Source organism: Rattus norvegicus, chromosome 2 (assembly GCF_021556685.1).
Source record: "Rattus norvegicus strain SHRSP/BbbUtx chromosome 2, alternate assembly SHRSP_T2T, whole genome shotgun sequence".
NCBI lineage: Eukaryota > Metazoa > Chordata > Mammalia > Rodentia > Muridae > Rattus > Rattus norvegicus.
In genome coordinates this window covers 142,750,600-142,772,298 of record NC_141535.1, presented here as the reverse complement: position 1 = coordinate 142,772,298, position 21,699 = coordinate 142,750,600, and the positions used below count along the sequence as shown (strand labels likewise).

The following is a 21,699-nucleotide window of genomic DNA, read 5'->3' as shown; positions in this document are numbered from 1 at the left end:
TGCCTAGCTAGCCGCAGGCAGAGGAAAGGAAGCCACTCTGTAATTTTCCCAGCAGCTTCCTTAAATCTGGGGGTGACAGCTTGAACACGTTACCTTGAACAGACACGGAAATGAGCTCAGAGTTTAGGAGACTTGCCCCAGGTCACAAATTAAATTGGTGTCAATGTAGAAGTGAACACGGTCTCAAACTGGAAACTGTCCAAAAGACTGCAAGAGAAAGATCACAGCTCTTTCCAAGGCTCGAAGCGTTTGTCTCTAAGCAATTACTGGAAGACTGTGCCAGACTTCCCCTTCATCTTTATCCTGTGAGCAAGCGGCGTAGTGGATTAGTCATTTTCTCTCCTGCAGGTGACTGAGGATGTTTCTCACATCCTACTACAGGGTTTCGTTGTCCCAAGGATTTCATTTGAAGGGTGGGGCACTCCTTCACTTCCTTCCACCCGGACCGGAGACTGAAGTCTGGACCAATGAAAGCGGAGAACCTCATTTACTGGCACTAAGAACTGGCACTATTTAAGTGGTAGCAGGAATGGGTTGTGAGCGTCGGCTTTCTCTACAAAGGGGCACTCCATCATCCCATCTGTGGCACCGCTGAGCTGAAGAGAGGGAACAGAGCAAAGCCGTGCAGGACTCCTGCTGCCACTATGTGCTATGTAAAGTGTGCAAGATACATCGGATTCTCTCTGGTGTGGGCTGCTGTCTTCTGCATCGTAGCTAATGTTTTGCTCTACTTTCCTAATGGGGAAACAAAATACGCTACCGAGGGCCACCTCAGCCGCTTCGTGTGGTACTTTGCTGGCATTGTAGGAGGAGGCTTGCTGGTAAGTCACTCAGAACTACAATCACTGAAACTTCCTCTCCTCTCGAAAGACAGAATGCATTCTTCTCACGCGAAGTTTTTTATAATGCCCATCTGTAATTACTGTGGATTTTGTCGCTGTTGCTGCACTCTCCCTTTGAAAGCGGAATATTCCAAGGTTGCATTAAACTTTTGCTAACTTTATTAGATGTTGTTTTAGTGAAATCTTTTACCTTAGAGCGAACTCTCTTTTTCTCAGAAGCTTTTACTTTACTGCTTGAAAAATGGTCACTTTTCAAGGAGACTTGAGAGACTATCGAGTTTCTGAGTGCTGGAGCAGAGGTCACTCCTCATTTGGAACTGAGGAGGGTTGGCTGGCTCTGAAAAAAGAGTTAAGGGTCTAAATTACTCTCTGTTGCTTACTTTCAAGCATCTATGACATGGGAAAACATTTAGGGAGTGATTGGCATTTTCTAATAAGTGTAAGTCTTCTTTTGAGGGTGGAGTTAGAAGCAGGTTAGTATCTCAGTCTAAGGGTGGAATGTGCTGGTTTATTCCCCACCCTCCCCCCTCCCTCCCCCTCCCCTCCCCCACTATTTGTTTTTAGTTGAAGTTAAGAGGAATTTACTTGATACAATGGGAGGTGAAAGTATTAGTTTCCATCTCAACCCAGAAGGAATGTAGGCACATTTGACTTTGCCCACTTAAAATGTTAGAGGTAAGAACTTCAAAGAGAAACTTTATGGAATTGTTACTGTCACAGAGAATACCATTTTCTTTGCCAACTAAAATTAAGACATTTAAACCCAGAGTGGATTCCTTGTGGCATGGCATGGCAAATGTGCTTTGGATCGTGCATGCTCCCACAATCAGTGCAAATACAACTAGATAAACGAGCACAGACACTGTGTAACACACACATAGCGCCCACGCTGCTTTGATGCTTTTGGTCTTAAACTTCAAATAGCTCATTCTTACTTGAAGAGCATCGTTGCTGAGTTGAAACGGAGCCTTTGCATCTTCAAAGAAGCAGATCCTATTTTTAATAAATTAAAAAAAAATCTTTTCTATGTACTCAAAATGTTTCAGCCATTTTACTCAAGATTTGATCTTTCTATGTTTGGTCGGGGCAGGGATCATATTTAAAGACAGATTTTACATGTAACAATGCTAAGAGCTTTCATATAAAATATGTCAAACTTTGTGGGAAATGTTCACACTTACAGGTTACTTTTTCACATTCTGTGTGCCCACCCGCGGCACATGGAAACAAGCAAATGTAATACTTTCGTCTCCTCTCAGGCCTTTCCATCATTCATGATATTTGGTTGATCTAATCAGCAGAAATAGATACAGTTTACAGAAATGCCGGAGCCCTCCCATAGGAAACCAGGAAAGGCAATGACTTGAATCTGCTTGTCTTCTGAGCAGATGCTCCTGCCGGCGTTTTTGTTCATTCGGCTGGAGGAAGAGGACTGTTGTGGCTGCTGCGGCTATGAAAACTACGGCAAGAGATGCTCGGTAAGTCTCCCGGTACTGCATCCTGGTGAAAGTGCTTCATTCCTGACACGGGACGGGGGCTCACTTCTTGCTTTTCTTTTCCACAGATGCTCTCTTCTGTACTGGCTGCTCTGATTGGAATCACGGGATCTGGCTACTGTGTTATTGTGGCATCGCTGGGTTTGGCAGAAGGACCAAAGTGTAGCGATGCCAACGGAGTGTGGAACTACACCTTTGCCAGCACTGAGGGACAGTATGTAATTGTTCTTTACCTAGCAACACATTCATTTTTTTTACTGGACATTTTATTTGTTTACATTTCAAATATTATTCCCTTCCTGGTTTACCTTCTGGAAACTCCCTATCCCATTCTCCCTCCCCCTGCTTCTATGAGGGTGCTCCTCCACTCACCCACCCGCTTCTGCCTCCCCACCCTGGCATTTCCCTACCCTGGGGTATCGAGCCTTGGTAGGACCAAGAGACTCTCCTCCCACTGATGTCTGACAAGGTTATCCTCTGCTACATATGTGTCTGGAGCCATGGCTCCCTCCATATGTACTCTTTGGTTGGTGGTTTAGTCCCTTGGAGCTCTGTGGGGGTCTGGTTGGTTGATATTGTTGTTCTATGTGTGGTCCTTTCTCTAACTCCTCCATTGGGGACCCCATGCTTAGTCCAGTTGTTAGCTGTGAGTGTCCTCATCTGTATTTGTCATGCTCTGGCAGAGCCTCTCAGGAGACAGGTATATCAGGCTTTTGTCAGCTAGCACTTCTTGGTATCAGCAATAGTGTCTGGGATTGATGTCTGATATGGGATGGATTCCGCAGGTGGGACAGTCTCTGGATGGCCTTTCCTTCAGTCTCTGAATTCTTATATAAGTACACTGTAGCTGTCTTCAGACACACCAGAAGAGGGCATCAGATCTCATTACAGATGGTTGTGAGCCACCATGTGGTTGCTGGGAATTGAACTCAGGACCTCTGGAAGAGCAGTCAATGCTCTTAACCACTGAGCCATCTCTCCAGCCCCCAGTCTCTGAATTCTTAACCACCATACTTAAAACCAAGTTATCTATCCACCCATCCAGTATTTCCTCACCACAAATCATGCAGTATGTAAGGATAGATGGGCAGTCATCCATTCTAACTACTATTGAATGTATCTACTGATTTTGTTCTTATAACAACCCTATGGAGATGCTCCCATACTTGTTTTTCTTTTACAAATGAGAAAAAAGAGGCAGGCAGAGATGAAGTGACTTACCTAAGGTCTCACTGCTAGAAAGAACTAATGAATCTTTGAATCCAGGCTGTCTGCCTCATACAGTTTTTGCTCAGATAGTGTGTGCTGTAAACCCCAAAGACATTCAGGTAAAATGAAGCACATTTTACTAGTTCATAAGACAGTATTATAATATTTTTATGTATTCAAAATCTAGAACAAACAGTGCTCCCACCCTATACCTGCATATTCTGAATTGTGTATAACACACACACCCTTCATTTAAGTTACCAGGAGACATAGCAAAGGTCTTACTCACTACTCTAACTTCAGTGTAGTTAAGAGAGATCCATTTTCTTATGTTGGGATTTTCTTTTTTTAATCAGTTATGACAAAAGTGCAGAATCAGAAAAGCTGATGGAAACTGGTATACGTATGGTGTTGAATGAGTATAGATTGTCCTTTCCTGACTTACCTTCTTTAAAAGATGTGGGTGCCAGGAACTGAATTACTGTCCTATGCCAGAGAAGCACACACTTTTACCCAGTGACTACCTTCCTAGACATGATTCAGTTTTAAAATTTTGAAAGGCTCAGTTTTTAAGAGACAAAGATGAAAAATATGATGAGGTTGTCTTTTATATCACCAGTAATACTGTTCCTCATAAATTGTGTAATATGGATATGGAGAGAGAGGGGGAGAGATAGTGTGTGTTTAATATTTCCTTCATGAGATAAAACACTTGAATTAGACTCGGGTCCGATCTCAGCTCCTCACTCTCTAAGAACAGGGAGATGTGAACTAACTTTTCTGTCTCTCAGTGACTCTATCTAGAGAATGGCAGTTGTCATAAGCATGAATCAGGTGATACCTGTGAAGTGCTCATGTGATGGGTGACACATTGTGAGCCGTGCCAGTGTTAGCTTAGGATGAACAGGAAAGAATGGTGGCCTCTGAAGGAAAACTAGTACTTACAGGAGTTGGAGTCTTGATGTCTCCAACTGTCATCATCTTTGTTCAGAGCATCATGTGCTCATGGAAAATGACACATATCTGCACACGCGTACAGAACTGTTGCTTGAGTTTACCTCTGAGAACAGTCATATTGCAAGCATCCCAGGGGCATGCAGAGTTATGTCTACTACTAAACAGACTTTAAGAGCCATTTGTACATGCCTTCCACTACTCATGCTTCTCAAAACACCCCCCACCAAAACCTTCTAGATCATTCTCTATTCAATCTGTTTCAGGATCTCAATATGTAGAGTAGCCAACAGTTCCAAGCCACTGATTTAAATTTTCAGTAGTTAAATAGAGCCAAAGAAAATTTTGACTCTGTGTGACCTGAATAACAGCCTTTGTTTTACTGACAAGCAGAAACACAGGACCAGAATGCCATATTTTTGTTTTGTTTTGTTTTTCTTAGGGGTGGAGTGAGGGTGGTAAGTTTTGTTTTAAATCAACAAGTTGAATCTCTTATTGGCTCAGTGTACTGTTCCAACGTTAGATGTCTGGTTTCAAGCTGGGACAGAAAGAAGTGTTAAGAAATTGTACCAGGCCTGGTTGTAGGGTTAAGTTACTCGTTGATGTTCCCACAAGATTGACTCCTACTTCGCTGGGAATCCTGTGGGTAGCAAGGGTTGACATTCTAGGAAAGAAATCCAAGGCATGCATATCTATCTATCTATCTATCTATCTATCTATCTATCTATCTATCTATCTATCATCTCTACAAACACACACACACAGAGAGAAAGAGAGAGAGAGAAAGAGAGAGAGAGAGAGAGAGATTTCTCATTTTGTGTACATATAAAGTCACATATGAACTTAGCATGGCCTAGTGATTATTAAACGCACACCACATTCCAGATTTCCAGATACTGTACTTGTGGCTGGGTGTAAGATTAAGCTCTGCCCCTGCCTGCATGGACCTCAGCCTGGCAGAGTGGGTATAAGCAGGTCTTCTCTCAGGAAGGTGGCTTTTGATGGGAGCCTTTCACTTTGCCTCCCTTATGGGCACACTTGGCATCCATGTTCTCAGTCCATGGTCTTCTCCTGGAGTCCATGTTCTTGCAGGACAGAATGCCCTATATGGCCTGGCTCTAGCTCAGTTTTGAGCTCACCCAGCAGGTCAGTAATGTTAGTCAAATAACTGAATAAAAGGTGTCTTTCACTGCTACAGAAGCGTGAGCATGCGTCATGAAAGTAGAGAGGGAGGCTGAACTCAAATCGTACATTTTATTGTGAATTAACTTGTTGCTTAAAAATTTAAAAAAATTATGTCAACAAATTTCATTTGAAAAAAAATCTCTTGAGTTTTAACTTGGCAGACTTTGGATACTTTTCAAAAAAGGAAGATAATTGATAAATGATAATTTAATAAATGATCATTAATATCCTAAAGTTTAAAACATAATATAAAATATGGTTTCCAAATAAGCAATTCACTCAATATCTTGCCCATAGACAAAGGTTAAGCAATGATAAACCTGGGTAACAGATTAGAAATATGCTTTATAATCTTTAGTTCATAGCCGTATGATACATGACATGCTTTTAAACATGATGCAAATATACCTTTGCTTTTATTTCTCTCAAGAAGTCATATGTCTTCTAAAGAATATAAAAATCTCTCAGGTGAGGATTTCTTAACCACAGGATCCTAGATTAGTGTCAACATTCGTGTTTTAATTTTATGTTTATCATTGCAATAACCTTTGGACTAAAACCTTCCATTTGTTGGAATGGCGTATTATACAAGAATCTAACACATAACACTGTGTTAATTCATTTCCAGCTTCTGAATAAAAACCTTCAAACAATAGAGATAAGTCATGAGATATCCTCTTAAACTGTGGTTGTGTGCTTGAATTCCTACTTCTCTCCACAGGTACCTTCTGGATTCCTCTATGTGGTCCAAGTGCTATGAGCCCAAGCATATTGTGGAGTGGCATGTGACTCTATTTTCTATCCTCTTGGCTTTTGCTGCCATTGAATTCATCTTGTGTCTCATTCAAGTAATAAACGGAGTGCTTGGGGGCACGTGTGGCTATTGCTGCTCTCACCAACAGGTAAGAATGTGTGTAACTGTGTTGAGGCCTAGCCTTGTAGAGGCAACAAGGCTCCATTCTTCTCCTTAAAGGCAAAACCAGGCAAGGCAACCAACCAGAACCTATTCTCACTTCGTCATTGTCGGGGTGGCATTTCTTACACCTAATTTCAGCTTCAGTACTGAGTCTCACAGACTGAGTCATCTTGGTTTGTAGTTGGCTCTGAGGGCACAGGAACACTTGCCTAGAAACACAGAACCTCTTTCAAGTCAAATTCCCCATGTTTCTCACTCACCCAGCTCTGGTTACAGGTATGAGTGTCTAACATGGTTGCCTTCGTGTTCCTAAGTAGGTACCAACATTGATTCCATAAGATGTAGCACTTAACTCACTCCCCATTCCCGTGTCTGACTCAAGCACTGAACAAGATGTTAAAGATCCCTTACTCAAGAGGTAAACAGATTCAATTCTTCAGTTATTTTATGCCCACGCCCTTCCCTTTAACCTTGGTGCTGTACTTCCTGTCCTGTTTGATTCCCTGTAATTCTTTCCTAATAAGGAATAACAAAAATGCCTTACCCTTATGCAGTAAGCATGGAGTACAATTATTAATCTTTGAATGTCCTTCTGAAAGAAACTTCTATGTGAAAGCAAACCACAAGGTCTCATTTCCTGTGGATAGAACTTAGAAATGAAATAAGTACTTGTTTGCAACAGAGAAAGTTTTTTTTCTTTTTTATTGAAATTATTTTTTCTATGTCTCCCTAAAAATCATATATTATTGAACAGATGGGAAGGTAAAATCTGGCCTATTTTGGGAAGTTGCTGTTTTATGTCTTATTCTTTAAAAAACAAGATGAAGTAAACAAACTTATTCCACTCATATTTTCCATTTCATTCCATTTATTGCCTAATTCAATATCTTTTGACTTTCCTTGAAAATAGGGCAAAATAACCCCGGTCCCCCCAAAAAATCCAAAAATCAAAAACTAAATAAAACCTAATAGAAACCAAAAGTTAGTGCTGCTGGGAAACCCTTTGCTATAAATATGTGGGAAATTTCTATTCATTTTGAGAGGAAGTTAGAATTTATTTCTAGCTTTACCTATCAGGCAAAGCCACAAGATTAAAAATTTCTTTGGGATCCTGCCAAATTTCCAGGCAAAGAGCCTAGTGGGAAAATTTTAGTTTGACCTTGTTTTTTTAAGGCAATTGAGAGGAAGGAGAACAGAATAAGACCTTTCAAGTTGATTCCTAAATACAAGCTTATGTTCTCCCTTGAAACTCACACAAAGCAGAGAATAAACTCAGCTGCTGCCCGACTTGGTTTGGTGCTGGTGCATTTGGGGCGCAGACATAAGGAGTCGGTGGACAAAATTGGTTCTGTGTTTTGTGAGGAGAGATAACTTCCTGAGTTGGAGGCAAGCATGTGGGCTGTCATCAGAGTCACTGTAGAAAGGCCCTCTTCTTAACATTTAGAAAGATCTATTACCTTTGTTTGCAAGACAAAGGTGCTCTCACAGGACAGAGGATTTAGCACAGCAGAGCTGACTCCTAACTTGGTAGCATTTGATTTGAAAAGTTAACTACAGTAACCCCATACCAGTGGGAAATTCCCACAGCATTATTTTAAATTATCCCCAGAGTAGAGACCCAACACAAACACACTACAAGCCAATTCTGTGTCAGTCTACTGAAGTTTCCATGAACACTTTCTCTAAATTTTCCTGGGGATATAAGTGGGTCTGGTTTGCTTAGAAAACATTTTGTGAGTCTTGTCTGATCCCTAATGGTGTAGCTGGCCTAGTTTTGATTAAAAAAAAAACATTCTATATTATGTTTGCTTCGAATATGACTGTACATTGTGTGTTGACACTGGTAATAAGCTAATGTAAATTTTCTTTTCTTTACAGCAATATAACTGCTAAAAAAGAACAGAAGACAGATTGGCATGCTTCCTGTATTTCATTGTAATTTGTATATTTTACCTGTGTTGTGAGACTTTGCACCATTGTGTGGTATCCCACCCTTTCTGCTTTCATAAGGAAATGTGCTGACATCATGGCATGATGTCAGTGCTTACATTCATAAAACAAACTTTGGTTTGAAGAATGTGACAGCAAACTGCACTCTCTCAGAAGGGATTTTACAGACTTAATGACTGTTCTCAGCATAGCTGAGATAAACTCTTCAATGTTTGAGATAAAAAATCATATCTAACTATTGTGCATATGTGCATTTGTTTTTTTTTTAAATAAAAGACCTCTGGCTTCCTTTTAAAGATCAAGAAGGATAAAGAAGGATATATTTTATTGTTTATATGCTGTTACCCTTTTGTATGTGAACACGTCTCTAAGAGACCCAAAGTGAGAGAAAAGCACTTGCCTGATTAAGAAATCTTATTGAGAAAGCGCTAACACGAGTATGGCAGAGAAACTATGTAAAGCTGTCAGTGGTTGTGAACACTACTAGATGCTGAAGCTTTCTAGCATGTAGAAAGCTTTTTGCCCTTCAAAGTCAAAGGCTGTTTCTTTAAAGAAGAAGGTCAGGATAGTTAGACAAGAAGGGAAATGAGAAATGGAAAAAAGTGGTTGATCATCATGGTGGGAAAATGGGAGAGGTAAAGCAGGGTCAGGAAGCTCACAAGGGAATGCTTCCCAGACTTGGTTGTTGACAATAAAGTTAAGGATTCATCACCATTCAGCTGTGGTTTTAGTTTTATGTCTGAAGTGACACCCTCTCTCATTAGGCAATTTATCACAGTCACGTAGAGAGGACTTCTTCCTAACGTTTAGGAAGATCTATTACCTTTTTTGGATGACAAAAGATATTTTCAGAGTACAGTCTTTTGGGTATGGAGATCTGGTTTCTAACTTAATAGAATTTGACTTGAAAGGTTACACACAGTGAATACACCCAGTAGGACAAGTCAGTGGCATTGTCCACAGCTTCTGTTTTTCCCTCCCTGTCTGTGGTCTACAGGTTGGGCAGCATCTATGCCAAGGGCTTGCTTTCCTCTGGGTTCTCTCTCCTGCTTTCCCTGCCTTATCCCCTCTTCTGCCTTTTCTATCAACAGATAAACATGGCTATTGTATCGTGGAGGCTATCAAATCAGCTAGATATCTTTCTTTCTGCTGGGTGCTCCAGTAATCAAAGTCCTGGGTAAGGTAGCATGTTTTCCTCTCTTAGTGCACAAATTATACCTTGTTATTTATTTTTTTAGTGTAAAAGGATCCCTTAACCCACTGCTTGGCAGAGTTACTTAGAAAGGAATAGAACTATGTATTTGCTCATGGTTTCAGAGCTTTTAGCCTGGGATCACAGGCTGCACTGATCATAGACCTGTGGTAAAGCAGAACATCATGTGGGGTAGGAGCATGTAGAGGAGGACCTAGAACACTTCATGGCATATAAGAAGCAGGTAAAGAAGGGACTGAGAACCAGATGCATGTCCTCCAACAACCTACTTCTTTCTATTAGGTCTCACTTCTAAAGTTTCTACTATCTTCTAAAACCACTCAAGGACCAACTGTTAAATAAATGCTTTCAGATAATAACAATAAGATTTGTATAGAAGGCTTGACTTTGGTTGTTCATTGTCCTGAGTAACAGGCAAGAGAGTAAATAGAGAGTTTTGCTTGCTATTAGACAAGCGTACCCTTCCTTTGGGCAAGGTATCTACTGTGGTGCCTGGTCCAAAGTTCTAACATCTTTGTGCTATGATCCCTCTGGCAATCTAGTGAAACCTGGAGACTTTTTCTAATAATACCTATAAGCACATAAAATAAAATTTATAGACATAAGAAGTAAATCAATACATTAGAGTATTTTATCAAAGAAATTAGAAGTGGGGCTAGAGAGATAGTTCAATGGTTAAGAGCACTGATTGCTCTTTCAGAGGACCTAGGTTTGAGTCCCAGCACTCAATCTGTAGCTCACAACCATCTGTAAGTCCAGTGTCAGTGGATCCAATGTCCTCTTTGAGCTCCACAGGCATTGCCTACATGTGGTCCACAGACGTACTTGGAGATAAAACACTCACCCACATGAATAAAATAAAAAACATAAGTCAAAATTATATAGTAGTTGTTTTGGTAGTCTACTTTGTTGCTTCACATCAGAAGACAAGCAGACAATTGTCCATGTGTTTTAGCTACAGCCTCATGAGTAAAGCACTTTACTATACTTTTGAAACAGGATGCCAATTAAACTGAGATTTTTGAGGTACCAAGAGCAATTCAATGTGATACGAAAACAAACACAAATGCTCTACATGAAAATGTGACATTAGTTTCAATACTACTTTCGTTTAGTGCATGTAGTCACAATGAAAGGAAATGCAGTTAGCATTTTGGTGAAAGGTTGGTACAGAGTAATGCTACTATTGATTTTCCACTGAAATGTAGTCCCATTCCCCAAATATCTACCCTTGAGCCTATTGGTAACTCTATGGCACTGGGTTAAAAATCTCTGCAATACAAAATTGAAAAAGACTCTTAAAAGGTAGGGATTAGAAGCGGTCTGTGTGTAACCTAATGAAGAAAAAGAGTCTAGGTAACAAAAAATAATAGACTTTATTTCTATCAGGAGTGAGTGTACAGAAGCAAACTGAAGAGTTCCCCTAATCTTTTATAGACCAAAATGCAAGTTTCATTGGATTTGGTGGCTTTAGTGCAGAAAAGAATTTCAGGATTAGCCAGCATAAAGAAGAACTAGTGACCTTATTAGAGAAATTGTAATATAAGCTTTAACTCTGAGGGTTAGGAAAAAGAATCACTTTGAAAGAAAAAGCATGTCCAAGTGTCACTGTGGGCTTCTCAAGAGAGTGTCAAATGGTAAGACAATCTCAAGAGTTGGAATGGACTTCCCGAGGGAGCATAGGAACTAATTGTCAAGGTTAGTTATACATATTGTGTCAGTGGCCTTCCAATTGCATCTTAAAAGCTTGCTGAGAAACTAGTTCTTAAACCTATGATTATAGAAACTCCCAGAAATCTATGAGGGTGACCCTAGCTAAGACTCCTAGTAATGAGGGATATGGAGACTGAATTGGCCATCTCCTGTAACCAGTCAAGACTTCCAATGGAGGGGTTAGGACACCAACCCAGCCACGAAACCTTAGGCTATACTTTGTCCTGCCTACAAGTTATACAGAGGGAAAGATGGAGCAGAATTTGGGGAAAGGGCCAGCCAATGACAGGCCCAGTTTGAAACCCATGGCACGAGAGGGAGCCCACTGTGACACTAATAATAATTCTGCTGTCCTTGCAGACAGGAGCCTAGCATAACCGTCATCAGAGAGGCTTCACCCAGAAACTGAGGAAACTGTTGCAGTGACCCACAGCAAAACATTAAGTGAAGCTTGGGGAATCCTACAGAAGAGTGGGAGGAAGGATTGAAGGATCCAGAGTGGTCCAGAAAACCTACAGAATCAACTAATGTGGGCCCATGAGGACTCCCAGAGACTGAATTGCCAACCAGACAGGCCTAGGTGTCCCACGCGCGACTTCTCGCCGGCAAGAAACACGCGGGTACATAGAAATCCTTACTGTGACCAAACTTTATTATAATCTTAAAGAGGAAGCCTCGCCACGCCAACATGGCGCGCTTATATACACCCTAGCGTGGCGCATCCACACCTGATTGGTTGTTTACCCATGATCTCATAAGGCACGCCCCGGAGTGGGCAAAGACCTGGCACGAAGGCACTCTTGCACATGCGCACAGTTAACTTCCTGAAAGGGATTTGGCTGGCGCGGCAAAGGCTGGCGCCATCTTGTAATGGCGGAGGCTATCCTGGCCTTCCACGTGGGGCGCAGTGGAAGCCAGCGCCATCTAACGGTGGTGAATGCTATAGCGGCCCTCTACACCTAGGCCCTCTGTATAGTTGTGCGCTGGGTCTTCATGTGGCATTCCTAAAGCAGAAGCAGCAGTTATCTCTGACTACATTGCCTGCCTTTGGATAACTTTCCCCTAACTAGGCTTCCTGTCTAACCACCTAGTTTTGCTGTGGATTGCTATGCCAAGCCTGGTTGCTATCCATAGGAAGACTCCTCTTTTTGGGGGAGAAGGGGAAGTAGGGTAGACAGGGGAAGGGGAGATGAGAGTGAAGGACTAGGAGGAGAGGAGGGAGGGGAAGCTGTGATCAAGATGTTAAAGGAAATAAACAACTTAATTTAAAAAAACGTTCTGTTCAAATGATAGCATATGCTGGCAAGGATGTGGATCAAGGGGAGCACTCCTCCATTGTTGGTGGGAGTGTAAACTTGTACAATCATTTTGGGAATTGATTTGACAGTTTCTCAGACAACTAAACATAGTTCTACCTCAGGTCCCTGATGTACCACTCCTGGGCATATACCCAAAAGATGTTTCCCCATCCCACAAAGATACTAGCTCAACTATGTTCATGGCAACTTTATTTGTAATAGCCAGAAACTGGGAACAAACTAGATGACCCTTAACTGGAGCATGGATAAAGAAAATGTGATACATCTACACAATGGAGTACTATTCAGCCATTAAAAACCAGGACATCATGGATTTTGCAGACAAATGGATGAATCTTGAGAATATCATCCTGAGTGAAGTAACCCAGTATACTCACTTATAAGTAAATATTACCCGTAAAATACAGGATTTCCATGCTATACTTCACAGACCCAAAGAAACTAAACAAAAATGAAACTCAAGCAAAGATGTTTGAATCTCACTTAGAGGAGGGAATAAATTAGTCATAAAAGGTAGATGGAGGTAGGGGACTGGATGGGAGGGTACTGGGAAGGTACTGGGAATGGCGTTCAGCATCAGGTGTGGGGAGGAATAGGAAACATGGTCAGATGGCCATGAAAATGAATGGAAATCTGCAACTGATGGGTGGTGGGAAGGCAGGGAGGCATCTCCAGGATGAGATAAAGACTTGGGATAAAGGAGGTGCCAAGAATCAATGAGGGAGATGTCCTTAGCTGTGACACACAGCATTAGTGATATGGAACCTGAAGAGGCCACCTCCTGTATCCAGACAGGAACCCCCATGGAACAGAAGGGACACCAACCAACCCACAAAACTTTCAACCCCAAATTCATCCTGTCTACCAGAAATGCGGGCCTAGGGGAGGGAGCAGAGACTGAGGGAATGGCCAACCAATAACTGACCCAACTTGAGGCCCATCCCATGGGTAAACATCAATCCCTGACTCTGTTAATGTCTGTTATGCTTGCAGACAGCAGTCTGGCATGGCTCTGCACTGAGAAGATCTACCTAGCAGCTGATTCAGACAGAAACAGATACACACAGACAAACAGTGAATGGAGCTTGGGGACTCTTATGGAAGAACAGGAGGAAGGATTGAAGCCTCTAATGGGATAGGAAGTCCACAGGAAGACCAACAGAATCAACTAACCTGGACCCTTGGTGCTCTCAAAGACTGAACCACCAACCAAAGAACATATACAGGTTGGACCCAGGCCTCCCCACACATATGTAGCAGATATGCAGCTGGGTCTTCATGTGAGTCCTGAACAACTGGAGTGGGGGATATTCCAAAAGCTGTGGCCTGTTTATGGGATATGTCCTTTTAGTCAGGCTGCCTTCTCTGGACTCAGAGGGAGGCAGTGAGCAAGATGTAAAGTGAATTAATAATAATAATAATAATAATAATAATAATAATAATAATAATAATATTAACAACACAACAATAATGATAATAATAATCAGAGTTGTATTTTTACTCTTTTTATAAGAGAATTATAAATTATATCCAGAAATGCCTGCGATGGAATTGAAATCTAACATGATTAAAACCAGGAGCTCTTAGAGCTGCACAGAGGGTTTAGCACATTTCCTTTCTCTGTAGATTGGTTTCTGATGAGATTCCTAGGAACCTGCAGGTTTAAATATGGAAAAAAGCCTAAAGCTGTCTTAGTTGGGATTTCTACTGCTGTGAAGAGACAACATGACCTCTGCAACTCTTAGAGATGAAGGTGTTTAATTGGAACTTGCTAACGGGTTCAGAGGTTTGGTCTGTTGTCACCATGGCAGGAAGCATCCTACACACTGGCAGACATAGTGACAGTAAGGTAGCTGAGAGTTCTACATCTGGATTCACAGGAAGCAGGAAGAGACAAATGGCACCGGGCTTGGCTTCTGCACTGGAAACCTCAAAGCCCATTCTACTCCCTGAGATACACTTTCTCTAACAAAATGACATTTACTCCAATAAGACCGTATCTCCTTACAATGACACTCCTTATAGGGAGCATTTTCATTCAAACTACCAGGTGTGTCACTGTATCACAAAGCAGAAATGCATTCGGTCCAACTTCAAAAGTTCTTATAGTCTATAACAGTCTCAACCCTGTTCCAAGTCCAAGTCCAAAGTTTTGTGGCAGTCTCTTCAGTGCAATCCTTTAAAAAAATCAAAATAAAAACACAGATCATTAGCTTCCATACAATGGCACAGAGGAGCATAGTAAGGAAATACTGGACCAAAGCAAAACTAAAAACCAGCCGGGCAAACTCCAAGCTCTGCAATTCCATGTCTAATGTCAAAATACTTTTCAGATCTCCAACTCATTTCAGCTTTGTTGACTGCTACACACATTTTTCTGAGGCTGGGGGCTGGTTTCATTGTCTCTTAGCAACTCTCCTTGGTAGTTATCCCATGGCTCTGGCATTTGCAATATCTTGTGGTCTCTAAGCTAATCCAGACTTATACAATGGACTCTCTGGGCCTCCATGCAGCGACCACATGATACACCGCTGACCTTGGTGTCTTTCCCTAGTCTTAAAGGGAGATTTTATAACCCCTTTTTTCCATCCTGGATTTTAAAGCGAGACCCACATGTCTGAAACTCCCAAGTCCTCCTGCTTGCTGGGGCTGGAACATGGCCCCCTCAGTCAAATATATTTTCACCAGCTTTCTCTTTTAGTTGATTTCTTCACTGCCTAAACTTGGCCCTCTGTAGACCAGCCTGGCCTTGAACTCTGAAATCCTAATGATTCTGCTTCCAGAGTGTTGGGATTAAAGGCATGCACCACCATAGCCCTAACCTTTTCTTCAATTCCTTTTCACTAACTGGAAGCTTGTCTGGGTGAGGTCTTGCCCTGAGGTCACCACTCCCTTTATTCCACTTAGCATCAGGCTTTCCTTTAATCTGTTTATGTCTTTAAATACAGGATTTATCTCCTTTGTACTCCAAGGGGCCCCTTTGCTCCTTTGTATGTACACTTTGTATTTTCCTTACTTAGCTTGCTCCTTTTCATTATAGATTTACATAAGTCTGACCAATAATAACCAGGCGACAAAGTCAACACTAGGCTGTTTTGAAATCTCTGCAAATGCAATTAATCAAAAACTGTTTAATTTAGCCTCAGGTGGTTTTTTTTGGGGGGGGGGGCAAGGACAGAAAACAGCCATGTATTCAAATTACCCTCAGCCCCTCTGTCTTCCGTGCTCCTACTAGGATGGCCCATTAGTCCCCACTTAAATTGTTAAATTGCTCTTCTAATCCAACACTCTAAGTCCACATCCTTCTAAACAAGAACACGGTCAGTCACAGTAATACCCTAGTCCCTGGTATCAGCTTCTTTCTTAGTTAAGATTTTATTGCTGTGAGGAGACATCATGGTCACAGCAACTTTTCTAAAGGAAGGCATTTACTTGGCGACTGATTACAGGTTCAGAAGTTTAGTCCATTGTCATGGTTCCTATGACAGCACACCAGCGGACATAGTGCTGGAGACTGGCAGGCAGCAGGAAGGGAAAGTGACACTGGGCCTGGCTTGGTCACTTGAAAACTCTAAGCCCACCTCCAGTGGCACACTTCTTCCAACAAGGCCACACTTACTCCAAGAAGAACATACTTCTTTTTTTTTTTTTTTTTTGGTTCTTTTTTTCGGAGCTGGGGACCGAACCCAGGGCCTTGCGCTTCCTAGGTAAGCACTCTAACCACTGAGCTAAATCCCCAGCCCCGAAGAACATACTTCTAATAGTGCTACTATCTATGAGGAGATCCTTTTCTTTCTCACAACACCGTAATTTTCCATTTTACTTCATTCCCAAGAGAGAGAGAACAGATAAGCTTCAGAGAATCACAGGAAATCTAGGGCCATTTGGAAAAGGAGGGTATGAGAGACCAGAAGGAACACGGTTGTAATGGCTGTATATCTGAGCAAGGCTGGAAGTCAAAACTGAAGTTTCTAGTGTCTTGTTTCCCAAGACAAGAAAACTCTCCAAAGTTGTAAGATAGCATGGACTTATAGCTGTATTAAGAATAGTTATGACTAGTGACCAAGGAAAAGGTATGGGCCTCAAAACACTGGGCCATAGACCTCAAGATCCTCCCCACCCCAGTCACTTCTAGAAAACTTTAAAAATGCAAACTTTATTTTACTTTTCAAATTATAAAAGTATAAGCATGTGAAAAAAAATACAGTCCAATCCCTGTAAAAGGAGTTCCGGTGATTCAAAAGTGGTTGAGCATGGAGACAACAATCCACAATGGTTCAGTTCCAGTACATTCTAGTCGTATGTATGCAGCATGGGCTTGTTCTGCACAATGGAAAAGGCTATATTTAGACATTCAAAACCCGAGAAAGCAATTAAAAATCAGAGTAAGCTCACTCTGAGTAGGACAGAATGTGTACAATTTGATAAGCACTAATGGAAGGTGTGGTTTCAAAAGCTCTGCCTTTCAATTTTTTTTTAGCATTTTACATTTTTTATTTTAATTTTCAGTGTCAACTGTCTCATATCTTTTTTTCTCCATCTTTATAAAATTGGGCATTTCTTATTTACATTTCAATTGTTATTCCCTTTCCCGGTTTCCAGGTCAACATCCCCCTAATCCCTCCCTGCCCCCTTCTACATGGGAGTTCCCTTCCCCATCCTCCCCCCATTAATTCCATTCACTGGGGATTCAGTCTTGGCAAGACTAAGTGCTTCCCCTTCCACTGGTGCTCTTACTAGGCCGTTCATTGCTACCTATGAGGTCAGAGTCCAGGGTCAGTCCATGTATAGTCTTTGGGTAGTGGCTTAGTCCCTGGAAGCTCTGGTTGGTTGACATTGTTGTTCATATGGGGTCTCAAGCCCCTTCAAGCTTGTTCAGTCCTTTCTCTGAATCCTTCAATGGGGGGTCCCATTCTCAGTTCTGTGGTTTTCTGCCTTTCTATTAAATTCAATTTAATAGTATATTAGGAATATAGTATGTTGTTCTGGGCAAAATACATTAATAGCTTTAAAACTAAGTGATAAAAATTACTTTTATCATCTAGGTTTTATTTATTTATTTATTTTTTTATTAACTTGAGTATTTCTTATTTACCTTTCAAGTATTATTCCCTTTCCCGGTTTCCGGGCAAACATCCCCCTAATCCCTCCCCTTCCCCACCCTCCCCCCATTGCCGCCCTCCCCCCAACAGTCTAGTTCACTGGGGGTTCAGTCTTAGCAGGACCCAGGGCTTCCCCTTCCACTGGTGCTCTTACTAGGATATTCATTGCTACCTATGAGGTCAGAGTCCAGGATCAGTCCATGTATAGTCTTTAGGTAGTGGCTTAGTCCCTGGAAGCTCTGGTTGCTTGGCATTATTGTACATATGGGGTCTCGAGCCCCTTCAAGTTCTTCCAGTTCTTTCTCTGATTCCTTCAATGGGGGTCCTATTCTCAGTTCAGTGGTTTGCTGCTGGCATTCGCCTCTGTATTTGCTGTATTCTGGCTGTGTCTCTCAGGAGAGATCTACATCCGGCTCCTGTCGGTCTGCACTTCTTTGCTTCATCCATCTTGTCTAATTGGGTGGCTGTATATGTATGGGCCACATGTGGGGCAGGCTCTGAATGGGTGTTCCTTCAGTCTCTGTTTTAATCTTTGCCTCTCTCTTCCCTGCCAAGGGTATTCTTGTTCCCCTTTTAGAGAAGGAGTGAAGCATTCACATTTTGATCCATCCCATTCCCATGCTTCCGCCTCTCCGTCATCCTTATCTTAGTTGTCCATATTTAAGTGATTCAAAGTTTCCCTTCATTTTTAAATTCTTTAATGATAAACATCGTTATTGTTCAGAGGAAACTCTGACAAGTCACCCTACAGCCTTATTAAGTTCTGTTTATAGCCAGTACTCTGGGTCTGAAATAGTCGAGCCATCTATATTTGTCTAGAAATCCCTTTGGGAGATTGTGTCAAAATAGTTTATTATCTGGCAACACAAAAATTATAAAAACTATTGTAGATTCGGATTTCTTGAAGAATGGGTATGGCTACCAAGTGCCAGGATTTGCTCGTTTATTTTTGCTTTTTGTTTTGTTTTTTTACACCACATCACAGAAACCAGTCTACATGAAAAACATTTCCTGAAATAAAATCTAAGCAGATCATGACATATTGCCCTCATCATTTCTTCCTGTAGGTGAGGTGACTGATAACATGTCCACTATCTCTTTCCATGCAGAGAACTATGAGGCTTAGCACATCTCAGAACAGCAGCTTGGTGACAGTCACCAACAGTCTACAATGTGTACATCTACACTAATTTGGTATCTTTACTTTGAGAAATTTAATTTTGGAATATCATCAAGAATGCTCATGCTAGTTCAGTTTCCAGAGATTGTCATAAGCCCACCAGGCTTGTGTTTTAGTGTTCCCAGCTGGTGGGATTACTTGGGGGGATGTTATAGATCCTTTAACAATTGAGATCTGGCTAATAACAGCGGGTTTCTTGGGGGGTGCGGGTGTTTGAAGGTTTTAGCCAAGGCCCTGGTCCAAGACTCTTTCTCTGCTTCTGGCCCCAGTGTGATTAAATATTCTCTGCCCCATGTTCCCACCACTTCACTGGCATGGCTTCCTGGCCGAAATGAACTGAACACCCTGCAGCCTTGAGCAAGGCTGTGTCCTTTCTCCCTCAAGCTCTTCCTATAGGTACGTTTTATCACCAAGACAAAACTGAGCTGTCTAATAGCAAAGAATTGTTTTGACTAAATGGAACCAGAACAGTGTGACCTACTAAATCAGAATAAATAATATAGACTACATAGCCATTAAAATGTTTCAAAACAGGAGTTGTAGAGATTACTCTGGTTAAGAGCAGTAGCTATTCTTCCTAGAGAAACCAAGTTCAATTCCCAGCACCCACATGGCAGCTCACTCTGTAACTCCAGTTACAAGGGATCTGACATCTTCACATAGACATACATAGGCAGAGACAACAAAACAAAAATAAATGCACATAAAACAAAAGTAAATAATTTATTAAGTTTCAGAACAGAGCAAAATTGATTCTGTATTTATAACTCTATGTGCATAGATATTGAATATGTTAAATGATTTAAATCAGCTTTTAGGATTTTGTTTGTTTGTTTGTTTTGTCTTGATTTATTTGAGTTACCCACTCTCTCTGAAGTTCTACAAGAAACACACACTGCTTTTAGGGAGAAATAAAAAACAAGAATAGGAAATCCTTCAGGAACCTATCTACAGTCCTTAAAGCGAACTTAAAGTACACAAGAAAGCCATTGTTCTTAAACTCAGACAGAGAAGTCATGCCAAAGGAGATGCTGGGAGATAATTATACCTGCAAATAGGTGGGAGGTTTGGCCTGGCAAGGCTGGCTGGGTGGCTAGCCTAAATATACCAGGGAAGCCCTAATTCCTACACAGTGTTTGGAAAACACAGGCATATAATTTCTGCTTCGCCTAGTACATTTTCTTTCTTTTTAAAGGTACCTATGTATTTTATTTTACAAATGAAATTGATGACACACCCTTGTTTAAAGCATTTTTTTTTAAATTAGAACATTTTGCAACACTGCCTCATTTTCCTTGTTTCTATTGTCTGAAGTCAGAGCATGATTTGTAGAAGTTGGTCCAAGCTCGTCTGTGGAAATGATTCAGTGTGCCTTAACAAAAAGAAAAGTTGACTCATGGACCCTATGCACCGAAAAATTGTTTCTTTTTCTCCTTTAAGAATAAGAGTGTATGTTTTAGGGTGGAGTCTGGAGTTCTATAAATAAAAGTAATTAAATTTTCTCTTTAATCTGCATTTACATTTTAATTTAACTGATTTTTAAGATTTCTTTATTTTATTCTATGTGTATGAGTGTCTTCCCTGCATGTATGTGCAGCACATGTTTGCTGGTACCAGCAGTGGCTAAAAGATTGTATTGAATATCCTGAAACTCAGTTATAGATGCCTGTGAGACAGTATGTGAGTGATGTGAACTCAACTCAGATCCTCTACAAAATCAAGATCAGCAAGTGCCGTTAACTGCTGAGCTCTCTTTTCAGCACTAATTTGGAATTTTAATAAAGTCTCTCCTTTTATCCTACCACACTGACTATGAACTCCTGTTGAATAGGAGTGACTCAAGTGAGCTCCTAGTCTTGTCTGTGGTCTTACAGAGAAAGTTCTCAACATTTTATCATTGGGATTGCCTAGTCTTTTGGGAGTATTTAATCATGGAAAGTCACAGAATGTTGTCAATGTCTTTGTTGGGTCTCTTGGGAAAATAGTGTGATTTCATCCTTCATTTGTTTGTGTGGCCTACTTCCTCTATTATTTGCATAATTTGAATTATTTTTGTGTTCCAGGTAAAGATCCCACTTCATCAGGAGTCTGCCTTGCTAGGAATAGCTTAAGGACACTTGCATTTATGTTCCTAGGATATATTGGTTTAATTTGTGCATCTTGCTTTGACATGGGTGTAAAGCTAAACTAATAACATGCATTTGCTGTAGTTTCTCCTCTTCCAATTTGTGAAGAGTGAGAAGTATCAGCACCAATTCTTTAAACATTTAATAAAATTCATCTAAGAAGTCAGTATATTCAGAGTCTTTCTTTGGGAATCTATCTATCTATCTATCTATCTATCTATCTATCTATCTATCTATCTAAAACTATTTTCAAACATTTCCATGCACACATCTATAATATGCTTTGGCCTCCCACTGAGGCTAGACAAGGCAACCCAGCTAGTAGAAAGTATTCTGAGTACAGGCAACAGCCTTTGGGGTAGCCCCCACTCTAGTTGTTTGGGACCCACATGAAGATCAAGCTGCATATCTGCTATATATGTGTGTGGAGGCCAAGATCCAGACTGTGTACATTTTTGGTTGGTGGTTTAGTCTCAGAGATCCCCAAGGGTCCA

The 21,699-nt window shown here is 41.1% G+C and overlaps 1 protein-coding gene and 1 long non-coding RNA gene across 2 annotated transcripts; one reads left to right on the top strand and one right to left on the bottom strand.

Moving 5' to 3' along the window:
- The first annotated feature begins 305 nt into the window (after window positions 1–305).
- Tm4sf1 (transmembrane 4 L six family member 1) lies at window positions 306–9,498 on the top strand. The gene is given in 5 exon segments (NM_001106434.1): window positions 306–821; window positions 2,231–2,320; window positions 2,407–2,552; window positions 6,408–6,588; window positions 8,481–9,498. Coding segments are annotated over 5 exon segments (609 nt in total). The 5' UTR covers window positions 306–644; the 3' UTR covers window positions 8,496–9,498.
- A 6,463-nt stretch (window positions 9,499–15,961) lies between these two features.
- Window positions 15,962–21,362, bottom strand: LOC148006689 (uncharacterized). The gene is made up of 2 exons (XR_015674706.1): window positions 16,553–21,362; window positions 15,962–16,434 (listed from the first exon to the last, which is right to left on the bottom strand). It is a non-coding gene; the product is annotated as an uncharacterized LOC148006689 (long non-coding RNA).
- Window positions 21,363–21,699: the final 337 nt, after the last annotated feature.